Source organism: Podarcis tiliguerta (assembly GCF_965153285.1).
Source record: "Podarcis tiliguerta genome assembly, chromosome: 7".
NCBI lineage: Eukaryota > Metazoa > Chordata > Lepidosauria > Squamata > Lacertidae > Podarcis > Podarcis tiliguerta.
The window spans coordinates 82,653,265-82,677,618 of NC_139540.1; the positions used below are offsets into that span (position 1 = coordinate 82,653,265).

The 24,354-nt window shown below is 44.5% G+C and overlaps 1 protein-coding gene across 4 annotated transcripts in view; it reads right to left on the reverse strand.

Moving 5' to 3' along the window:
• The window catches only part of MTA1 (metastasis associated 1), a 72,830-nt gene that overhangs the window by 7,804 nt on the left and 40,672 nt on the right, over positions 1-24,354 (reverse strand). For 2 of the 4 annotated variants that reach the window (XM_083448709.1, XM_083448707.1), the window contains 8 exons: positions 23,305-23,363; positions 19,821-19,936; positions 15,491-15,642; positions 15,169-15,358; positions 13,904-13,993; positions 12,803-12,955; positions 11,287-11,322; positions 3,935-3,966 (listed from right to left, as the gene is read on the reverse strand). In XM_083448709.1, the coding sequence (XP_083304835.1) occupies positions 3,935-3,966; positions 11,287-11,322; positions 12,803-12,955; positions 13,904-13,993; positions 15,169-15,358; positions 15,491-15,642; positions 19,821-19,936; positions 23,305-23,363 (828 nt within the window). Of the gene's footprint in view, positions 1-3,934; positions 3,967-4,087; positions 4,158-11,286; positions 11,323-12,802; positions 12,956-13,903; positions 13,994-15,168; positions 15,359-15,490; positions 15,643-19,820; positions 19,937-23,304; positions 23,364-24,354 lie in introns of all 4 variants that reach the window. The other 2 variants (XR_014513138.1, XM_083448708.1) reach the window with 2 other exon arrangements.

Here is a 24,354-nt window from a genome sequence, read left to right on the forward strand (position 1 = left end):
ATCCCTTAAGCCTAAAAAAGCCGTTTTTACCCCTTAAAATGTCAATAGCGCTAATATCGCTAATCCGCCAATGGGCTTGCTTCGCAAGACGAAAAAACCGCAAGACGAAAAGACTCGCGGAACGGATTCTTTTCGTCTTGCGAGGCACCACTGTACTGATGCTCTGAGCTTTTCCTTTGATCTGTAAATTGCTTCTCCTAAAACCTCCACCACCATAGTCAATAACAAAGCTGGGGATAAGGTAGACATTATCCTGCTGCCTCTAGTGAGACTTAGTGGTTGGAAACCCAAGCCATAGACACAAACTCCATCTTATGTTGAAGACACCTGGTTCACCAAAATCATAAATTCAGCTCCAAAATTTATCTCAGTCAGTGGTTTAGGTAAGAAGGCCTTGCCAAAGTCTTTATAGGCATTCAGTGAGAATACCGATCCTGGCCTCGTATGAGAATGATGTTCAACACCTTCAACTCAACAGATCTATAACCATCTTACCTGTTGACCACGAACCTAAAGCAAGGGTAGGCAACCTAAGGCCCGGGGGCCGGACGCGGCCCAATCGCCTTCTCAATCCGGCCCGCGGACGGTCCGGGAATCAGCATGCATTTACATGAGTAGAATGTGTCCTTTTTATTTAAAATGCATCTCTGGGTTATTTGTAGGTCCTGCCTGGTGTTTTTACATGAGTAGAATGTGTGCTTTTATTTAAAATGCATCTCTGGGTTATTTGTGGGGCCTGCCTGGTGTTTTTACACAAGCAGAATGTGTGCTTTTATTTAAAATGCATCTCTGGGTTATTTGTGGGGCATAGGAATTCATTCATTCCTCCCCCCGCCCTAAAAATATAGTCCAGCCCCCCACAAGGTCTGAGGGACAGTGGACCGGCCGCCTGCTGAAAAAGTTTGTTGACCCCTGACCTAGGTAAAGGTAAAGGGACCCCTGACCATTAGGTCCAGTCACAGATGACTCTGGGGTTGCGGTGCTCATCTTGCTTTATTGGCCGAGGGAGCCGGCATACAGCTTCCGGGTCATGTGGCCAGCATGACTAAGCCACTTCTGGCGAGCCAGAGCTGCACACGAAAATGCCGTTTACCTTCCCGCTAGTAAGCGGTCCCTATTTATCTACTTGCACCCGGGAGTGCTTTCGAACTGCTAGGTTGGCAGGCGCTGGGACCAAGCAGCGGGAGCGCACCCCACCGCGGGGATTAGAACCGCCGACCTCTTGATCGGCAAGCCCTAGGCACTGAGGCTTTAACCCACAGCGCCACCAGCGTCCCCGGCCCCTGACCTAAAGGGTGCCAAATCAGTGGTTAAACAGAGGATTTTGGATATAGGTTTCCAAGCGCTTCAAGGGGTTGGACCAGATGACCTAGTGGTCTCTTCCAACTCCACAATTCTATGAAAAAACTAAAAACTACTGCATAGAGACCCTGCTCCTCTCAGGCATTGGGGTTACCATAGGTAAAGGTAAAGGTACCCCTGCCCGTACGGGCCAGTCTTGACAGACTCTAGGGTGGTGCGCCCATCTCACTCAAGAGGCCGGGGGCCAGCGCTGTCCGGAGACACTTCCGGGTCACGTGGCCAGCGTGACAAGCTGCATCTGGCGAGCCAGAGCCGCATACGGAAACACCGGTTACCCTCCTGCTAGTAAGCGGTCCCTATTTATCTACTTGCACCAGGGAGTGCTTTCGAACTGCTAGGTTGGCAGGCGCTGGAACCGAACAACGGGAGCACACCCCGCCGCGGGCATTCGAACCGCCGACCTTTCGATCGTCAAGCCCTAGGCGCTGAGGGGTTACCATACTTCCCCTAAAAAGATGGAATGCCCTGAATTACAGTGGTACCTCAGGTTAAGTACTTAATTCGTTCCAGAGGTCTGTACTTAACCTGAAACTGTTCTTAACCTGAAGCACCACTTTAGCTAATGGGGCCTCCCGCTGCTGCCGTGCTACAGCAGCACAAATCTGTTCTCATCCTGAAGCAGAGTTCTTAACCTGAAGCACTATTTCCGGGTTAGCGGAGTCTGTAACCTGAAGCGTATGTAACCCGAGGTACCACTGTATAGGAAAGCTTTCTCTGTGCCAAGGCTGAATGCCCTCCCTTCTAATTTATTAGATGGCAGATACAATAAAACTCCAATGAACAATTGATGCTGCCCTTGTAACATTGCTGAGGTAGCATTGATGTTCTTTCTTTCTGTAGTTTTTATCAAGTAGCTAGGAGAGACCTAATATATCCTATTATACAGCCCAACCCTTGTATCTGCTTCGACTCTTATGATCACTTTCCTTCAGGGCTCCAATGTGTCAGTCATGAGACAAGCAGCAAGGTTTTTTTAATATGGCCATCCTTATTTGATCTATCAAGGTTGCTTGATACATATATTTTTCAGTATTATAATTCTGTGTAATTCAGTTTTATTAATGTGACTTTCTACTGATGTTACTGTTAATTGTTAAAAATGTTATAATGATCTGCTGGCTGAAAATAAATTTTAACACAGAATCTGCTAAGTGCCTCCTCTTCTGATAAATAATGAGCTATGGACTTAAGCCTAGCTATCAATACTGCTGATTTCCTGGTTAATTAAGCTTATAGGTCTTTCTGAGACTAAATCCTTTCTCAGTTGGAGCAGCACAACTACTCTGTCTGGTTTCCAGGATTTAGGCAAATCTCCTCTTTCTAGTTTTTTATTAAATAACCCCAAATCCATACTAGGTATTTTCCTCCTTTTTAACAAACATCTAGTATTTCTGGTTCGGGGGTTCAGATGACACACTAAGCCAAACCACAGCTTAGTCCACAGCAATGCAGCAGTGGCAAGGACCAGAGAATGAATAAAGAGGCCGTGAACCCGTGCATTTGTGTTAATCCATGGTTTGCCTTGGGATGTGGGTGGCACTGTGGGTTAAACCACAGAGCCTAGGACTTGCCGATCAGAAGGTTGGCGGTTCAAATCCCCGCAACGGGGTGAGCTCCCGTTGCTCAGTCCCAGCTCCTGCCAGCCTAGCAGTTTGAAAGCACGTCAAAGTGCAAGTAGATAAATAGGTACCACTCCGGCGGGAAGGTAAACGGCGTTTCCGTGCGCTGCTTTGGTTCGCCAGAAGCGGCTTAGTCATGCTGGCCACATGACCCAGAAGCTGTACGCTGGCTCCCATGGCCAATAAAGCGAGATGAGCGCCGCAACCCCAGAGTCGGACACGACTGGACCTAACGGTCAGGGGTCCCTTTACCCTTTATGGTTTGCCTTAGTGTTATGGGTGAGCAAGCTCTACGTCATAACGTAATTTCCTGTGAATTCTGACTTAGGAATGACACTGGGCTGCCACTGCTTGAAGTGGTGGCAAGGCTTTTCATTGTTAGTGGAAGGAAGAAAAGCCTTGGTCACCTTGATTTTAAAGATAAGATTCTCCCCCGCAAAATTAGAACCACCCACGCTATAAAAATTAATACAATCTTGGGGGAGGGGCACACCCCCCCTGCAAAACTTACAAAAAATATGTGGGCTGAATATTTTGCCCAGGCACTGACATCGATCACTTTCATAAATGTTTTCTAGGTAAAAAGATCTCGTCAAATAAAAGGTGTTTATCCATTTTAGTGTATTGTTTTATTTGGTCCCTTCCTTGTTTATTTGGTTCCTTCCTTGTTTTAATATACAGAGCCATTTTTTTAATTAAAAAAAGAATCCAGTAATAAGCTAAGAAAAGCAGTGGCAGACGTGCGCCTTAAGAGCAGAGGTAGCCAATGAGATACCCTGAAGAGGTTGGACTACAACTCCTATCACCCCTGACCATTCACCATGGTGGCTAGGGCTGATGGGAGTTGTAGTCCAACAACAACTGGAGGGCACGGCATTGGCTACCCCTGCCTTAGAGCTTTGTGCTTGGGATGGTGGTCTACTGTATCTTTTTTTAGATGAACATTCTCTTACCATTTGTCTGGTTTGTCCGTGGTTGGGCAGACCTAACAAACAGGAAAGAGAATAGAGCTCGTAAGACACCATTGCTTCTCCAAAGAGAAAAAATAAAAAGAAAGAAAGCACAAAAAATAAAAACAGCATGGCTAATGTTTGAAAATGACTCACTTTCCAAAACAGGAAACGCTTTCACATTTGCTTTCTTTGGTAAATATATGAGATTAGCTCCTTAAGTGATCTAAAAATAATTGCAAAAATATTTAAATATACTGTCCATCTTTATTAATGGCAATGAAAGCAGCAGGAGAAAGTGTGCAGTAGTTATAGGAAAGCACTTATTGGCTTCTTTACCTGCCAGCCGGCCAACCAACCAACCAGCCTGCCTACCATTAGTTATCTGAAACGCTGAGGTTTGGCTCAGCTCAGCTTAACAGAGACTGACATTTTCCTCTGGGAAACATTGGGAAAAATCTTGGTATTTGCAAGGCAGCCTCAAAAGGAGGCAGGCATTGAGCCATTGTCTCTGAGGCATCGTTAAATGAGGGATCTGAATTCATAATCCTGCCCTCTTAAAAATAGTTTTCTCTCTTGGTTGGACATAAAATCAGTTTTATATGTGGTTTATCAGTGAAGAATTATCCTACTTCTAAAAAAAAAAGTTTGGGGAGTGGAGCAGAAATCTTTACTGTGTTTCAGTCTGTGTCTTGGGCATAAGGAAGGTGTTTAGTACCAGAACTGAGTTCACATTCCTTTCACACAACAATCTATTCCTGGTTTCACTGGCAGCCTTTCTGTTTTTGCTATTGTCAAAGAATTGGGAGCCTTGCCAATTTACGGCAAGTCACATAGCAACCTACCAACTGATTCAAATGTACGCCCGTCCCCCCTCTGAATAAGATCTATTTAGTCCAGCATCCCTTTTCTAACAGTGACTTGTGAGATGCCCCTGGGGGCTCATGAAGTAGCACTTCTACACAGATACAGTTATGTATGTATATAAGTATGTATGCATTTGTTTATTAGATTTATATACAGTGGTACCTTAGGTTAAGTATTTAAGGTCTGTTCTTAACCTGAAACCTGAAACTGTTATTAACCTGAAGCACCACTTTAGCTAATGGGGCCTCCTGCTGCTGCCGCGCCGCCGGAGCCCGATTTCTGTTCTTATCCTGAAGCAAAGTTCTTAACCTGAAGCACTATTTCTGGGTTAGCGGAGTCTGTAACCTGAAGCGTATGTAACCTGAGGTACCACTGTGCAGCCCTTCATCGAAAGATCTCAGGGTGGTTCACAAAATAAAAGCACAACATAAATAGTTAAAACCAAACAAAAATTCCCCCTCCCATAAACACATTTTAAAGGCTGTAGATTATTAATCCAGCCAAAGGCCTGGTTGAAGAGGAATGGTTTTGCCTGGTACCTAAAGATATGTAACGAATGTGCCAGATGAACCTCCCTGAGGAGAGCTTTCCGCAAACAAGGAGCCACTGCAGAAAAGACCCCGTTCTTGTGCTGCCACCCTCCAGACCTCATGTGGGGGAGGCACACGAAGAAGGGCTTCAGAGGAGGATCTCAGGGTCTGGGTCAGTTCATATGGGGAGCGGCGGTCCTTGAGGTATTGTGGTCCTGAGCTGTTTAAGGCTATATAGGTCAACGCCACCCCAGAAACTAATTGGTTGCCAGTGCAGTCAGGCTAGGATTGGGGTTATATGCTGAAACCGTCTTGCCCTGGTGAGTAACCTGGCTGCCAAGTTCTACACCAGCTGAAGTTTCTGAACTGTCTTCAACGGCAGCCCTATGTGTCACACCTTACAGTAATCCAACCTAGAGGTTACAGATTCAGAGCATAGACAACAGAACTTAGGCTGTCCCTGTCTAGATAGGGGTGAAAAGGATCTAGGAGTTTTGGTTGACCACAAACTTGACATGAGCCAACAGGGTGACGCGGCAGCTAAAAAAGCCAATGCAATTCTGGGCTGCATCAATAGGAGTATAGCATCTAGATCAAGGGAAGTAATGGTGCCACTGTATTCTGCTCTGGTCAGACCTCACCTGGAGTACTGTGTCCAGTTCTGGGCACCACAGTTCAAGAAGGACACTGACAAACTGGAACGTGTCCAGAGGAGGGCAACCAAAATGGTCAAAGGCCTGGAAATGATGCCTTAGGAGGAACGGCTAAGGGAGCTGGGCATGTTTAGCCTGGAGAAGAGGAGGTTAAGGGGGGATATGACAGCCATGTTCAAATATATAAAAGGATGTCACATAGAGGAGGGAGAAAGGTTGTTTTCTGCTGCTCCAGAGAAGCGGACACGGAGCAATGGATCCAAACTACAAGAAAGAAGATTCCACCTAAACATTAGGAAGAACTTCCTGACAGTAAGTTTGACAGTGGAATTTGCTGCCAAGGAGTGTGGTGGAGTCTCCTTCTTTGGAGGTCTTTAAGCAGAGGCTTGACAACCATATGTCAGGAGTGCTCTGATGGTGTTTCCTGCTTGGCAGGGGGTTGGACTCGATGGCCCTTGTGGTCTCTTCCAACTCTAAGATTCTATGATTCTATGGGCTACCAGCCAAAGCTGATAGAAGGCATGCAACACCACTGAGGACCCCCAAGCCACATACCTGCTCCTTCAGAGGGAAGCCCCATCAAGAGCAGGCAATCTCCCAGCCTCTGGTCTAGGGAACCACCCACAGTGCCTCTGTCTTATCTGGATTGAGTTTCATTGGCTCTCATCCAGTCCATTACTGAGGCAAGAAAACTCCACTGCCATACCAAACTCCAAAACTCCAGATAACCCCTCTCAGCAGTTTCATGTAGATGTTAAACAGCATGGGGGATAAAATTGAGCCCTGAGGACCTCCACCTTGAAGGCTCCACGGGGCTGAAGAGCACTCCCCAAGCATCACCCTCTGGGAACAACCATCCAAGTTGGACCAGAACCACTGGAAACCACTACCCCGAACTCAGACAGCCGCTCCAGAAGGACACAATGGCTGACGGTATCAAAAGCCAACTGAGAGGTCAAGGAGAATTAACAAGGTGCCGGAGCCAATGCAGCTTGTTCCTCCACTCTTCAACCTCCCAATGGATCACTATATTGTGATGTTTGGCTGGTGATACAGCCCCATTCTGGACGGGAGGAGTTCATCAGATCCTTAGCATCTCACACAAGAATATCTCCAGCAGCAAGAGCAGATCAGGAGAATTACATCTCTGCATCAGGCACTAAAGAAGACAGCAGGCTGCCTCTCATCCAACGGTTGTTTGACCAGTTAACATCCTGCCGCCATATACACTGATTTAGATCACAGGAACATGATGGTGAATGAAAAATGGCCTTCCAAACCTGCTACGGCCACTTGAAATGCACGCTTGGGCGGCTAGGCATCTGTAACTCCTCTTAAGTGTTCCGGCAGTTCACGATTTACAACCTGGACAACATTCTGATAAACCCACGCACACTACAGCTCCATGTTAAACAAGTTGTCCTCTAGTGACTAGATCAAACAACGTGGACTGAACAGAGTTCCTTGGGCAGATTTTGACATCTCTTGGTGGGCTGATGGATTGAACCAAAAATGGAGCGGCATTTCAGAGTGTACAGAACAATCCATCCACAACAACAATCCAGGGACTTCTGGTGGCCCCGGGAGAGAGAGGTACAAGACAATGTATGAGACTCAAGCAAAAGACAATGCCCACTGCTCAAACGGTTGAATGCAGGTGAAGCCAGAATGCTGATCAAAACCTAAACTGCCTGGAACCTGACTATCTTAGAACTGCCTCGCCCCTTATGAATCTCCCTGGGAACTTTGCTTTTCACCCGAGACTCTTCTCCCTACCCCAAACCTGCCAGTGGATGTGCAGCTCAAATTTCTTCCCCGGGGCTGAATGTATCCAAGTCTCTCCAAGAGGCAGCCTTTGTCTTGACTGTGGAAGTAAAATCTGTCTTCGGAACTGAAGCAGCACTTCTGGTTGGGAGGGGAAGGAAAAGAGGCTCAGCCGTGAGAGATCCTGGCCCTGCTCAGCTCCAGCCTCCTCCTCCTCCTCCCTTGTAACAGTACCTTCCACCTTGCTTAAGCTCCAGTATTGGCTGGAGCCTCAGTGAGCCTGTGCCATCTTGCCCCTTCTCACCACAGCTCAGGCACGGGACACAGGATGGCCACTGCAGTGCTGGTGCGCCTGTGCGTGGCAGCTGCAGAGGCCACAGATCCAGCCTTCAAAAAGAGCATCACAGCTGCCTCTGCCACAGCAGTGGTGAAAGGCAATGCGTTCCCTGGGGGGGGGGGGGGGATATAGATGCAGTCCCGGTAGATCCCAGATGGGATGGGATGGCCCCCAATTATGTTCCAGAACATCTTGTACTGCCCTCACCTCCTTTTCCGGCTGCTAAAATTCCACCAACTTTAAACTTTTTTTTCTGCTGCTTCCTGTTTTCCTTTATGCTTTGCTGCCAAGGTGGGAGTGTGCATTTCCAGCTGGGGCTCCCTTGCACTCCCTTACAGGCTAGTCCTAAATTATGCTACTGGACAACCCCCAATTTCTGATATAATCAGTTGGACGACAAAGGGCTTAGTTTTGCCAGTAACTCAGTTACTGGGCTTCCCACAAATGATACCGTAAACCGCCCTGTGATCCTCAGATGATTGGGCAGTATAGAAATTAATAAAATTAATAAAATAATTAATAAAATTAATAAAATAAATGAAATAAATAAATGAATATATTCAGCTGCCCTCAATGTCCCATTGGTTATAGAAACAGGGAACTTTGTCAGGCCATTTTGGGTCTTTCTGTTTTTCACATACTGGTGGCAACGCTTGAGTATACAAAACTCCATTTTTTTTCTGGAGGTAACCTCATTTCATGCCTAGCATATGCAGTAGGCATTAGACCACAAAAATTGATGATGGAAGGAGTAAAATTAAATGAAGATGGCATCAGAAACTACCCTTTAGAAAGAGACTCAATTCAAAGTTCTGGTTTTAAAATTTAAAGCCCTAAACTTGGCATCTGGGTATCTTAAGGATCTCTCATTCAAATATTCTCCCCTGTAGGTCCGTTTACCATCCACGGCTGAGGAATCAATGATGAGTAGCTACTAGGAGCAGGCTCCTTTTTTTGTAAGGCCCCCACAATGCAAAATGACCTCCCAAAGTCCACCAAGCATGGATCTATTACTGTAAAGAATAAAGCTTGACTAACTTCTCTGCTCCTAGTAGATGCCCACAGTATCTTCTTTGGTCGTGGAACTTGTATCAAGGCCTTCAGATGTTAAAGAGACACCTGCTCAAAGAATTTAATTGATTGCTCTTCCGGTTCTATTATTTTAGCACTATTCATCTATACGATTGATATTTTGTGATATTGTGCGTGCGCATAAATTTCTAATTAATTCTTTTAAAACTAATGTTGAGTTGCATATCCCTCCTGCACAAAAGGTGGCTAAAGTTTAAAAAATGAGTTTATGCAGTTCAAGATAAGATGAGATTGAGAGGAGATAGGGTAGCCATCTTCAAATATCTCAAGGGCTGTCACATAGAATAAAGAACAAGCTTGTTTTCTCCTGCTCTGTAGGACCTGAACCAGTGGATTCAAGTTACAAGAAAGGAGATTCCGACTAAACACCAGGAAGAATTTTCTGATGGTCAGAGCTGGTCAACAGTGGAACGGACTTCCCTCGGAAGGTGGTGGGCTCTCCTTCCTCGGAGGTTTTCAAGCAGAGGTTGGATGCTTTAGCGGAGATTTCTGCATTGCAGTGGGTTGAACGAGATGACCCCTGGGGTCCCTTCCAGCGCTCCAATTCTATGATTCTATGAGACCTTGTTCATCTCATTTAGTGAAACAGAATCGAGGCCCAAATAAGGTAATCATGATGAGTGTATTCTATTCCAACCTAAAGTGAGAAGCAATCCCTTTCCTAGTCAATTTCTCGGCCTTATGGGGCTACTGCATCATCGGGTTGCAATTATGCCATACGCTGCCTATTGGCAAAAACAATTACGCTTCGTACTGCTTGTTCTTGAGGCTTTACTACCACAACACACTCTTGACAGACAGACCTGAAGACTTCTTCTGAAGCCTCATACCAAGAGGAGTCACCAAGGAAGGACAGCTTAGTTGCTGATTAAAGCTGTTAAGAATGGAAGCTTAATTAATGCTTACTATACTTTTCCTACATTTTTTCTACACCTATATGCACATATTCCTGCCAGCTGAGGATGAATCTTCATGCATCAGGCGAAGTACACTGGAATCCATGGTAGCTTCTGCTATAATGCATTTGCTAAGCTGTCCTGCAACAGACTAGCATGGACTATCCTCCTGCGAGACTCTTTATTTTGAAATGTGCATTTCACCCTTTAGCTCAGAACAGTCACCCAGGGCAGAATTCCACCTATACAGGTTTTCTTCTGGACAAAATTCAAGCTGGTGCTCTTCACCTATAAAGTCTTAAATAATTTTGGCCTTGCACACCTCAGAAAATATCACTGATGCCTGAAGCTACCACATCTCCCAAGGAACTACAGCAGGAGTGATGAACGACCAGTCTTGTGTGGCAGATACAGCCCAAAGCCTCCTTATCTTGGCACCACAGTCAGGCTTTTAAAAACCTACCATTGAAGCTTAAGTGCGAGGTGGCACTGGGAAAGTTGCAGCTGGGTAAGGAAGGGTTAAACTTTATCTCTGCATCTGCAACCGCCCTCTCCACCCTGCTCCACATTTAGGCTTTACATTTAGACCCCACTGCTCCATATTTAAGATTTTGGGGGAGGGGGATGACTCCTCTTGGCTTCAGTAGGAGTGGTTTAAAAAAATCTGTAGTAGGAGCAAGGAAGAAGATGCAGCCCTGTATTAACTGTGCATGTCTGTGCATATGTTAAGACTGTATGTGCATGTACACATTTGGTTGTGTGTTAACAGCATGCAATAATGCCCGTGTCTGGCCCTGTCCACTTTGGATCCAGGTCCGGCCCCCAACAGCTTTCAACTGGGGCAATGTGGCCCTCAGTCGAAAAAACAGTTCCCCACCTCTGTGCAAAAGGTTGTGTACAGCGAAGGTTTGGGTGGATGCTCTCTAATCATGAAAAACCCTTCCTCCAGAGACCTTCCAAAACTCAAACATACGTCAGAAGGGTTGCTAAACTGGGATATTTTTATCAGCTGCAGTTAAACTGATAATGGTGCGTTAATACCGCATGGGAAACTATGAAGGGAGGCGATGTATTTAGAAATCACAAAAACAACATGTACACACAATACGAAATGGGTGGTCACAAGCACAAAGAAGCAAACTTGAAAAGTCAGCGGATGAATCGAGAAAAGGTTACACTGTCCAAGCACAAGCCGAGAACAACTCCGTAGTCTTACCCTTGCTTGGCATCAAAAGGCGCTTCTTCACGGGGCCTGGTAGAACACAGTGAACATAAAGATCAACCATCAGGTTTGCATTATTTCACAAGCTTAACTTAAACAAATGACATGTTATCTGTGCAGGTGTTTGCTTGCTTTGTCAATAAATTTAACAGGATAGCACATCTAGGAGAGCAGAAGCTATGGTTGTATGGTTGGGGGGGGAAACGTTCAACAACTTCCATATTCTTAAAGGTAAAGGTAAAGGACCCCTGACAGTTAAGTCCAGTCGCGAACGACTCTGGATTTGCGGCGCTCATCTCACTTTACTGGCCGAGGGAGCCAACGTTTGTCCGCAGACAGTTTTCAGCCGCTTCTGGCAAAACCAGAGCAGTGCACGGAAACACCGTTTACCTTCCTGCCACTGCGGTACCTATTTATCTCTTTGCACTCTGACGTGCTTTCAAACTGCTAGGTGGGCAGGAGCTGGGACCGAGCAACGAGAGCTCACCCCATCTGTCAGGGATGCTTCAGTTGAGATTCCTACCTTTTCCAACAAAGCTTTTTAGCAGAGCTTTTATCCGAGTCTGTATTGGGCTTGGACTTGGTTTAATATAGGTTTCGGTTGCTAAATAGTTTTGGGATGTTTTAGCAATCAATTTGATCAAGTGATTCATCAACCAATCAATGTAACAAACTTACACATTAAAATTGCTTTCCGTGGCATCTCCCCCCCTGCTGCACGTCAGGGCAGAGTCCACTACAGTATTTCTCTTAGAACTACTGCAGATTACTTTAAAGCATTCGCAATGCTCAACACTAGTCAAACCCACTAAAATTGTGCTGCATATTACATACCTAAGTATGTGTGGCCCCCTTTGGGGGTCTGGCCAAGCAATCTTGGCCACTCAAGCCTGTTTGGCCAGAGCATTCTCATGCAAGTGCTCTGTAACACCTGCAAGCAGATCATGCTAAAAGCAGCCACCAGCAAATAAGGGGAGGCAAATTTATGTTTGTGTAAAGGAGCTAGTTTTCCATGTTTTGTAGGACATTGTTCTAAACATAAGTTTCTTCCCACCTTCATATTTTGGTTAAGGCAAATTGTATATAGTTAAAAGCAACACATTTTTTTCCAGCAGAGAAAATGATTCTGAACTACTATCAGCACAATGAAGTCTAGGTGTGCTGGGTGCTCTCTATCTCCACACTACTAATCTTGTTTCTTCTCTGATGAATTAAACAATCCTAGGCTAGATTTTAAAGATCAGAAGCCATGATATTTAAGGGTGGATAAAGCACAGGAGTTGCCCTATAGCTATTTCTATATATTCAAAAAGAGGAAAGCTCTGAAGCACCATCTGGCAATAGCAACTGAGAAGAACACGTTTTTCAAACAGAAAGTAAGTATTAAACAGTTCTGACAAAAGCAGTATTAGCAACACTGAAAATGAAAAGCCACCAAGACAATTAGTCCTGCAGACTCAAAAATTAACCTGCAAACAACGGCAACACATTAGCACCAGAAAATACTTACCATCCATCCCATTTTGTTGTTCGTAGTTTCTTTTCCCCAAGATCGTTGGAGATCCGTTGTTAATCACTGGCGTAAACTTAGCGCAAGGCACACTGTTGAGGGAGCCAGACAAACTCTTAGCAGGATCAGGTTTCAGAGAGCAGGGGTGAGATTCTGTATGGTGAGAACAGCGTATTAGGAGCATATTACAAAGGACAGTGGCAGACTCCGTTGTTTAAACCCAACTCTGACCCAGTCATGAATAAAGCAGGAAGAAGAGGGGTGCCACATTTTAAAGAAGAACAAAATACAGTGGTGCCTCACAAGACGAAATTAATTCGTTCTGCGAGTTTTTTCGTCTTGTGAATTTTTTCGTCCTGCGAAGCACCACTGTGTATTGACGGTTTCCCATAGGAATGCATTGACGGCTTTAAAAAAAAGGTGCAAGACGTTTTCGTCTTGCGAAGCAAGCCCATAGGGAAATCCGTCTTGCGAAGCAACTCAGAAAATGAAAAACTCTTTCGTCTTGCGAGGTACCACTGTATGTATGCAGGTGAGAGAGGCTGAATCAGGAATCAGACCCTACAGTTGCCTTAGAAGCAACACATGGACACTTAGGCCAAGAAAGAGACATCCTCAGGAGAGAAATAAAACTTTTGAAAACAAGGGTATCCTTCCAAGATCTATGTTTCTTTGTGTGTGGTTCTCTCTCTCTCTCTCATTGTCACTTATATCCTTCTGTTTGTATGATATTTATATCCTAACATTCTGTTCCATCTAGCACGAGCAAGAAAAAGCATCAACCCAGGGAACATGCAAACAAGGGCTGGTGGCTTAGTGACTGGGATCAATAGTGGTAAGGTGCAATCTGTGCATTATGGGTATCCCATGACTTTCTCCCATACAGTACAAGCGAAATGTCGTTTATTCCTATGGAGAAAATTGAAGTTAGGGCCAATGTTGTGGCGTGGGCAGAATTAGCTGGTGAAACAGACTTGGTAGCATGGGAAGGGACACTGGGTTAACCCTCTTCTACTTGTCAAATATGACACTTTTTGCTAGTGAATAATATTATACTTGAAGTCACCAAAATGCATGTATACGGGTCAGCACTCTATTTACCTAGATACCGAAGTACTGCTTCTAAAGGTTTTCTGACCACATGTTTTAATAGCAACAAATCTTCTGAAGCTTCTGGTAAACGAGACGCACCTGAGGACAATATTGGAACAAATAAGACTTCATTTACATGCTAACAAAAAAACCTAACAAACAGCCTTCTTGACACCAAAGTCAGAGTTTTCTGAAGCATTTCAACGTAAAGGAAATCTACAAAAGGAATGCACAAAAAATAATATTTAATATTTTTTTAAAATAATTTTTTATTAGATTTTCCACAATGATAACAAAAACCACAAAGCAGAATGATACACAAAAACAGAAAAAGAAAAAGAAAAAAGGGGGGGAAAGAGAACAATAAACGGATAATAACAACAAACTTAATTCTTCACAAATCCAACCTTTTAAACATCTTGGTTGACTTCCTCAAGTCCCTCCCTTCTGAGTTTCCTCGTAGTTAAAAGTAACAGCTTTCCAATATCATTATTAAACTAAAACAATTTCCCATTATAGTTCATCTTATTCGCTTTTCTTAACGTTCTAAATCCCATTTATTTAATTATAACTTAGTTTAATCCTAGGCCTATTTGTTAAACAAAAAATAATATTTAATACAAATTAGGCCTGGATCACAATGTTGGGAGTATATTCTCAGCCCTTAACATTGTCCAGCTTGCAATGTACTTTTACAGGCTTGGTGAGGACAAACTGAGGAGTTTTCTCCACCCACCCCCAGATCTCCCACTACTGTGCTACAGGGCTGGCAGCGCCAATTGTGAGCATGTTATAGCATTATACAGTGGTACCTCGGGTTAAGTACTTAATTCGTTCCAGAGGTCCGTTCTTAACCTGAAACTGTTCTTAACCTGAAGCACCACTTTAGCTAATGGGGCCTCCCGCTGACACTGTGCCACCGGAGCACGATTTCTGTTCTCATCCTGAAGCAAAGTTCTTAACCCGAGGTACTATTTCTGGGTTAGCGGAGTCTGTAACCTGAAGCATATGTTACCTGAAGCGTACCTAACCCGAGGTACCACTGTAATGGCTTGACAAGCTATTTTACTCTCTCCCCCATATTTCTTCTTTCTGCTACCCCAGTTGCTCTCAACCATAGAGAGGTCAAGAGAGTCAGAGTTTGCCTAATTTCTTTAGATCCCATTTCCCTCAGCTGAACTGAACTCAACTCAACTACTACTACAATTCTGATAGCATAAACTCTTGTCAGGCATGTAAGCAGACATCATGCAATTAGGACGAGAAAGACTCACATTCGGCTTTGATTGCTCCACTGTTGATAGGCATATGAGGGTGCCGTGCCGCGTGCCACGGACGCAAGATGTCCCTGCATAATCGTCTGGCGAGTCTGGTCAGCTTTGTAGTATGGAGATAGAAAGCTTGTCGTGTTTTCATGGCAAACTTGGGGCTCCCATTGTTCCTTAAGGGTCCACTGTGAGGACTCTGGGAAAAGGAAAATTTGTGAGGAACCTTGGTCCACCTTAGACCTTGCCTCATCTTTTTGTTTTTGGCCTAAGGAACCACAGTGGTGAACTGCAGATTGATTTACTAACGGAATATGGTGAATGTGCCTACCAAATTGTTTCGATTTGGCCCTGGCCGTTCTCCATCTAGCCGTGTTGGCATTTTCAAGCCTCCGTATTTCTTCCAGTAGGTCCAGCAAGATGCACACAGACGACACTGCATGTTAGGAGGACCCCAAGAATACCACTGGTGAGATTGCGTCACTGGGAACAGCAAAAGCAAATATCAATTAGGACTCCTTTGCATGCCGTATCTGTTAAGACTCTTTGCCACTGCAAAAGATAAACAACCTAGCTTTCCAATACAGTGGTGCCCCGCAAGACGAATGCCTCGCAAGACGGAAAACCCGCTAGACGAAAGGGTTTTCCGTTTTTCAATGCGCTTCGCAGGACGAATTTCCCTATGGGCTTGCTTCGCAAGACGAAAATGTCATGCGAGTCTTGAGATTTTTTTCGCTCCCCACCCCCTTTTCCTAAGCCGCTAAACCGCTAATAGCCTTTTAGCAGCTAATCCGCTAATCCCTTAAGCCTTTAATAGCCGCTAATAGCCACGAAACCGCTAATAGCGCTAATCCGCTAATAGGGTTGCTTCGCAAGACGAAAAAACCGCTAGACGAAGAGACTCACGGAACGAATTAATTTCGTCTTGCGAGGCACCACTGTATATGACAGCAGCTTGCTTTTACAGTATATGGCAAGAAAGGCTTACTTTTGTGTTATAATAGGAAAAGTACTTGGCCATGTTCAGAAACATACTAAAATCTTAATTTTAATAGCACATTTAGAAAATGATACATTTAAGCTTGTTCTGGAAATGGGGATCAGTTTCTGCAAGTGTTTTTGCTCAGTCTGTGCCATTTGCATCTTTCCCGGGTTGACTAGCAATACTCCCCCCCCCCCCCAATACCTGCAGGACAAACTGCATTGGTCTTCAGAAGGCTCTTCCCAGTGCCGAGGGCCTTCTGGCGGTTCCCTCATTGCGAGAAGTGAGGTTACAGGGAACCAGGCAGAGGGCCTTCTTGGTAGTGGCGCCCGCCCTGTGGAACGCCCTCCCATCAGACATCAAGGAAATAAGCAGCTATCCTATTTTCAAAAGACATCTGAAGGCAGCCCTGTTTAGGAAGTTTTTAATATTTAATGCTGTATTGTGTTTTTAACACTCGACTGGGAGCCGCCCAGAGTGGCTGGGGAAACTCAGGCAGATGGGTGGGGTAGAAATAAATTATTATTATTATTATTATTATTATTATTATTATTATTATTATTATTATTTCGCATGGTTACATGGAAAGCTGGGCAGACTTTGTGGCACTGCGTTGTGTAGATGCAGCAGTCTAGCAAATAAATTTATGGCTCAATCTTCTACGAAAACTAGAAGAACCAGTCAAGACCAGTAAACACACAGCTTCATTATGTGAAACAAAGAACAATGTTTTCTGCAGTGCTTCCTTTCTTGTAACAAAAAAGGATTATTGACTTTCATAACAAGAAGTGAGAAAGGGCAGCCTCCATAGTCCCGCCCTATTTTTAGCATAATGCTCTGGAAGATTACCTTCTTAGCACTACGCACCTTGTGAGTTTACTCAGCGAACTGGTATATAAAGAGATTAGAAGCTATTTCACAGTACCACTGTGGCGAGATAAGTACAGAAGGTGAGCAACCATCCCATTAATAATTATTTGCAAGATAATTGCACCAATTTTATAATTTGAAGGCAATGTTCACTGTGGAGTCGTGGCACCACCATCTGGAAGGTGTGTGCTGGGATAAATCAATATTACTTCTAAAGGCACATCTATAATCTCAGATAAGAAGCAAATAATTCAGCAGTGACACAATGGGTGTGGTTTTGGCTGTGGCTTTTTTAAAACCTGGACTAGCTGCTCTATGACAAGAGTGAGCACTTGAGAGCATTAGAGGTGGGATACTTTCCCTTTCTTTTTAAAAACCACCCCATGGTATAAAATGGGACAATGGTCTGGGAAATCTTTCCATGTCTAGCCTGGGCAGTGGAGTAAGGAACCTTGACCTGAGAATCTCATGTGCAGAGGTCAAGAGCCTGCTATAGCTCCTCGGCAAAAGGGAGTGAGAAAGGGAAGCAGAAGAATGCTTCAAGAAACAAAAGCAGGAGCATTGTGCTTGTTTGTCAAGTTAAACATTGCTTGAACTGTCTGTCCAACCCTGACCCAATTTTGACCAAGCCCTACTGATTTAGATTCTGTATTCCCCTGTGGACACTTTGTGATCCACTCTAGGTTAATAATAATAATAATAATAATAATAATAATAATAATAATAATAAATTTTATTTATATCCCGCCCTCCCCAGCCAAAGCCGGGCTCAGGGCGGCTAACAACACTAAAATAGTGCAACACTATAAAAACATTATAAAAATTAATTAAAATCAAAATTGATGGCAACCATAAACTAAAGTTTTGTAAAGATTGCCAAAGGAGGGAGTCAGGCTGCACCCTGACCGAAGGCCTGGTGGAACAGCTCTGTCTTGCAGGCCCTGCGGAAAGATGTCAGGTCCCACAGGGCCCTAGTCTCTTGTGACAGAGCGTTCCACCAGATTGGAGCCACAGCCGAAAAAGCCCTGGCTCTAGTTGAGGCCAGCCTAACCTCTCTGTGGCCTGGGACCTTCAAGATGTTTCTGTTTGCAGACCGTAGGTTTCTCTGTGGGGCATACCAGGAGAGGCGGTCCCGTAGGTACGAGGGTCCTAGGCCGTATAGGGCTTTAAAGGTTAAAACCAGCACCTTAAACTTGATCCTGTACTCCACCGGGAGCCAGTGCAGCTGGTATAGCACCGGATGAATGTGATCTCGCAGCGAAGACCCCGTAAGGAGTTTCGCCGCGGCATTCTGCACCCGCTGGAGTTTCTGGGTCAGTCCCAAGGGCAGCCCCATGTAGAGCGAGTTACAATAATCCAGTCTGGAGGTGACCATCGTGTGGATCACAGTGGCTAGGTCAGGGCGAGAGAGGTAAGGAGCCAACTGCTTAGCGGAGATGAAAAAATGCCGCCTTTGTTGTAGCTGCAATCTGCGCCTCCATGGAGAGGGAGGTATCGTAGATTACACCCAAACTCTTAACGGACGGTGCTGGCATTAATTGCACCCCCGCAAGAGATGGGAGTTGCCCCCTCAATCCCATATCGTCCCGTCCCAGCCACAGGACCTCTGTCTTCAAAGGATTTAGCTTCAACCGGCTCCCACGTAACCATCCAGCCACAGCTTCCAAGCATCTGATCAGTGTGTCTGGGGCCGAGTCAGGATGGCCATCCATCAACAGATAGAGTTGGGTGTCATCAGCATACTGATGGCAGCCCAGCCCAAAACTCCGGACAAGCTGGGCGAGGGGAGGCATAAAGATGTTAAAAAGCATCGGGGAGAGAATCGCACCCTGAGGCACTCCACACACCAAGGAGTGGCGCGATGACAATTCCCCCCCAAGCGCCACCCTCTGTCCCCGACCAGAGAGAAACGAGTGCAGCCATTGAAGGACATTTATATGTATTATAAGAAATACATATAAATGAAACTAAACAAGTTAAGAAATTATGCCAAAGCTTTGCTCCTACGTAACACCTCCTTTTCATTCAGTATCCTCTCAAATAGCTTGATAGTATTCTGTGATAAGGGTTGCCAGTTCAGTTCAGGTCCCAGATATGTCAGATTTAGAAATCTCCATATGCTCTCCCTAAGAGGAATCTGCACCTGCCAGACTTGCTTTGAGGGTATAGATATGCTGGGATTCTAGCATCTTCAGCTTCCTCTTCCTTCTGGGATATCTGAGTGTAGTCTTTCTCCTGGCTTCAGATGGCAACCCCCCTGTCCTTAAGCCTCCTCCATTACTGCACCAAATGATGCCAGGAGACATGGTGATAGGACCAGCCCCATATCACACAGCCACTTCCTGTCCTAGTGGTACTTCTCTAAGCAACTTGGCATAGTCAATAATCCAGGCCTCTCCAGGAAGCAAGACAAGAGGGGAGGTGGTAAGTGTTTGGCCCTGAGTCACAGATTTAAAATAATCGTACCTTGGATCCCAAACACCTTGGTATTTGGACGTTTTGGCTCCTGGACGCCATAAACCTGGAAGTGAGTGTTCCAGTTTGTGAACTTTCTTTGGAATCTGAACGTCCGACGGGGCTTCTGCGGCTTCTGATTGGCTGCTGGAGCTTCCTGCAGCCAATCAGAAGCCGCACTTTGGTTTCCAAACGTTTTGGAAGTCAAACGGATTTCTGGAGCAGATTCTGTTCGACTTCCAAGGTACAACTGTATGTGTCTACTCTAAAAAGAAAAGGGCACATAAGATTGGACTTGCCTTCCCTCATGGGCTTCTTTTTCTTGCACACAGGGCTACATTCACAAATCACTTACTATAGCAGCTTTCGCAGGCTCGTCCCGTTCCCGTGTTCTGTGCCTGAACTCCTGTACCATTTACCACTCCTGGCTTGACATTATTGACATTGATCTGGTTGGGGTTTGGCTTGTTACTTAAAGAAATGAAAAACAGGAAATGGGTGGTTAGTTTATGGGAAGAAATGCCATCAGCACCACCAGACGCCTTCACCTGCTCCTGCTGCAACAAAACATGTCTCTCCTTTTATCGGCCTATACAGCCACAGCAGGTGCTGTGACTCTACAATGGATTGACTTCACCCCCGAAGGGACACTCTTCCACTGTCTCCTGAGACAGATGGATGCCAAGAACCAAGGGAACATGCAACCTTCTGATACTTCAGACATGGTAAATAAATATTGAGTATCTCCCATTTCTAATAGTTCTAACATAAAATATTTTCACTAACTTAGAGAAGATTGTAGTGCAGCCAGCCCCCCTCCTCTTCTGCCAAATGAAACTGTCAATCCCCCAGTCAAATCTCTTAGTGCTAAACAGTTCAAGAACTACATACCGTATTTTTTGCTCTATAAGACTCACTTTTTCCCTCCTAAAAAGTAAGGGGAAATGTGTGTGCGTCTTATGGAGCGAATGCAGGCTGCGCAGCTATCCCAGAAGCCAGAACAGCAAGAGGGATTGCTGCTTTCACTGCGCAGCGATCCCTCTTGCTGTTCTGGGTTCTGAGATTCAGAATATTTTTTTTCTTGTTTTCCTCCTCCAAAAACTAGGTGCGCCGTATGGTCTGGTGCGTCTTATAGAGCGAAAAATACGGTAATTGAGAAGGAACAGGTGTCTAAAAGCTACACATGCAGTTTAGACTTGCAGAAGTTCCACAGCCATTACTGAGTTTTCATCTACATCTCAGAAAAACAATGTATTACATTTGTTTACTTATTTTTTATCAAACTTTATTTGTTCCTCACAAAATGCAAATATCCTCCCTTCCAGCAGTTCTACTATCAATTGTACTTTGGAAATGATTTGATTGGTTTTCATTATTTGTGCTTTTTAAAAAAATTGTTTAATGTTTCCTATAACCTGGCTTGGAAAGATTTGTGTTCTGAAGAGCGGGATATAAATAAACGCAATAAAGAAATAAATAGTAAACACTGCACCAGTGTTACATTATAGCATATTAAATACATGATCCATTTTTCAAAGAGCGACAGAAGATCAACAATTTACAGAAAAACCAATAGCTATCTTCATTCCTGAATTTGAGTTTTAGTTTTGAAGCAATAATAACAATAACTGTCAGGGCTGGAGTCAGACGGAGGTCAGTACAAAAGACATACGGCTCTGCTGTCAGTGAAGTTGACTCTTTAATCAAGGAAACGGCATAAAACTCAGTAACACTCCCCAGCAGGTCTTCCTCCTATGGAGCAGTTGCCAGGACTGAAGGTCCCTGCCTTCCACCCTTTCTAAGCCTTCTCCTCTCCCAGATGTTTCCCAAGCAGTCTCAAGCTGTGTCTATGCACCTCTGGCCTCTGTTCTGCCCTCCTCCTCATTCTGTGTGTTCTTGGGATACCAAGGGGAAGGGGAGCTTGTCACAGCAGGAGGGGGAGACTCCATGGATTCTTCTGCAGCCTCTTGACTTCCCTCCTCTGCTTCAGCCTCGGAGTCTGAACTGCTGCTCCCTGTCTCTTCCTGCCCACTAAACCCTGTTGCTCCTTCAACATCCAGCTCCTCCCCCCAAGTCTCTCCCTATGACCTCTCCTCAGTGTCCCACCACCAATTCCCTGGGCGCTGAGCCATCTTCAAAAAGGGGGAAAAGAAGAACCAGGTAACTACTGATCAGTGAGCTTGACATGAATACTTCTTCGTGCAGCACCTAGTTAAACTGTGGAACTGACCACCAACTTGGATGGCTTTAAAAGAGGATAAGACAAATTCATGGAGGACAGCACTAGGCTTTTTAAAACAAGCTTTGTGTGTTTGGAAACCATCATTCTAGAGCCACTCCATTCTTTTCTAATGTATTCAATGTCTGAACCTGTAACAGCCCAAACGTGCCAGAAGTTCCTGATACCTTTTCCCCTTCCGAGTTATTTTCCTGCTTAGTTCTTCCTCTTTTCCCTTCCCAAGGGTCAAGAGCTTCTGGCTGGTGTTTGCCTTTGCAGCCCTGCGTGAGAGTAAGCAAGAGCGAGAGAAGAGCAGTCCTTCCTTATGCTCTTCTCTAATAGTATAAAAAAATAAGAAAATTGTCCAGTAGCACCTTAGAGACCACCTAAGTTTGTTCTGGGTATAAGCTTTTGTGTGCATGCATACTTCTTCAGATACACTTCTTGGGGTATCTGAAAAAGTCTGCATACCCAGAACAAACTTAGTTGGTCTCTAAGGCGCTACTGGACAATTTTCTTATTTTATTTCAACTGTGTCAGACCAACATGGCTACCTACCTACCTGGCCCAATGGTTGCCATTGGTTTGATCTGAATTAATTTTATAATGAATGATTTTAGAGTGTTGTGTTGTGTTGTACTGTTTTATTGTTGTTAGCCGCCCTGAGCCTGGCTTTGGCTGGGGAGGGCGGGATATAAATAAAATTTATTATTATTACCTGAATCTCTAACAGAATGTTCATATGAATGGTTTAAAATGTGAAGCCACTGTCACAAACACAGCCCACCCCTGTGCACATCTGGGAGGGGATGAAAACACCCTCACCCATGTACAGCGATGGATCAAAAATTTGTTTTCCTCTCTCTAACCATAGCTTCATTTTCGATTTAGTACAGAACAAATACAATGCCCTGTCTCACAAGAGATGATAGCCTGCATTTGGTACAATCCATCTTGGGATCCCTAGGAGAATCAAAGCTGTTTTGGTTGAGGTTTTGAGACAAGTGTAGCTTTTTAGCAGAAACACACATTACAGTGGTGCCCCGCAAGACGAATGCCTCGCAAGACGGAAAACCCGCAAGACGAAAGGGTTTTCCGTCTGCAGAGGCGCTTCGCAAGACGAATTTCCCTATGGGCTTGCTTCGCAAGATGAAAATTGACGAAAAATTTTGAGGTTTTTTTTTGCTCCAAAACCCCTTTTTCTGAATCGCTAAGCTGCTAAAAGCATTTTAGCAGCAAAACCGCTAATCCCTTAAGCCTTAAAAAGCCGTTTTTAGCCCTTAAAGTGCCAATAACGCTAATAGCACTAATCCGTCTATGGGCTTGCTTCGCAAGACGAAAAAACCGCAAGATGAAAAGACTCGCGGAACGGATTCTTTTCGTCTTGCGAGGCACCACTGTACAAAATTTATGCTGCGGTTCTGTACACACATCCATGGGACTAAGATCCCTTGAAGAAAATCAGACTTGCTTCAGAGTAGGCATGCATTGGATTGCCCTGTTAGAGAATGTAACGTCTATTTCATGGTTAAAAATTCACATACATAACTTTGCAAGACAAGTAAGAATGGCTATAATATTTGCATTCCATCTGTAAATATATATAAGAACAGGCACTTACTAATTAGGAATATATACTTGCTTTAGCTTGCTTTCTGCTTCTGCAGCTTTCAACCTTTTCTGAATACAATACAATAAAATAAAATTAGAACATAAAAGCAATCCATACAAATTATAACTAAATCTGATACATTTTCCTGTTCTCAAGAAATACCTCTCTAGGTATACAAAAAGTCAATTCACCTTGAGGAAACAAGGGCTGCAGTTCATCCCTTTATGTTAGCATCATGGATTTATAAAGTAGTTTCTGAATATTACTGATCAGCAGGGCTGAAAATATTAATCAGTACATTAAAGAAATGAATTCATACCATAAGAAATTAAAGCAACAGATTTTAATCATGGCTAGAGCCCTGCAAAGAAACTGAACCAATTGCACACCACTTAGTTAAGGCAATACATGTAAGATCACAGAAGGTAGACGTTACAAGAATGGAGACTCTGGCGAAATATCAGGAAGAACTTTCTGGTATTAAGAGCTGCTTGACAGTGGAACTGTCTCCCTCTGAAGGTTGTGGACTCTCCTTCCTTGGAGGTTTTTAAGCAGAGGTTGGATTGCCATCTATCAGGGATGCTTCATTTGAGACCCCTGCAATGCAGGGGGTTGGACTAGATGACCCTTCAAACTCCACAATTCTATGATTTCATCCTCACAACAACAATGTGATGTAGGTTAGGCTAAGAGATGGGGACTGGCCCAGGGTCACCCAGTGAGCTTCATGGCTGAGTGGGGACTCGAACCCTGGTCTCCCAGGTCCAAAACTCTAACCATTACACTACACTGTGCTTGGAGGTTCATGTGTAGATCAGGTATACCGTATTTTTCGCTCTATAAGACGCACCTAGTTTTTAGAGGAGGAAAACAAGGAAAAAAATATTCTGAATCAAATGTTGAAGAGGCTTTGCGCGGCTATCCCTCTGGCTTCAGCGAAAGCAATGCAGCCTGCATTCGCTCCATAAGACGCACACACATTTCCCCTTACTTTTTAGGAGGGGGAAAGTGCATATTGTAGAGCAAAAAATACGGTATATGCATGTTCCTAAAGACACA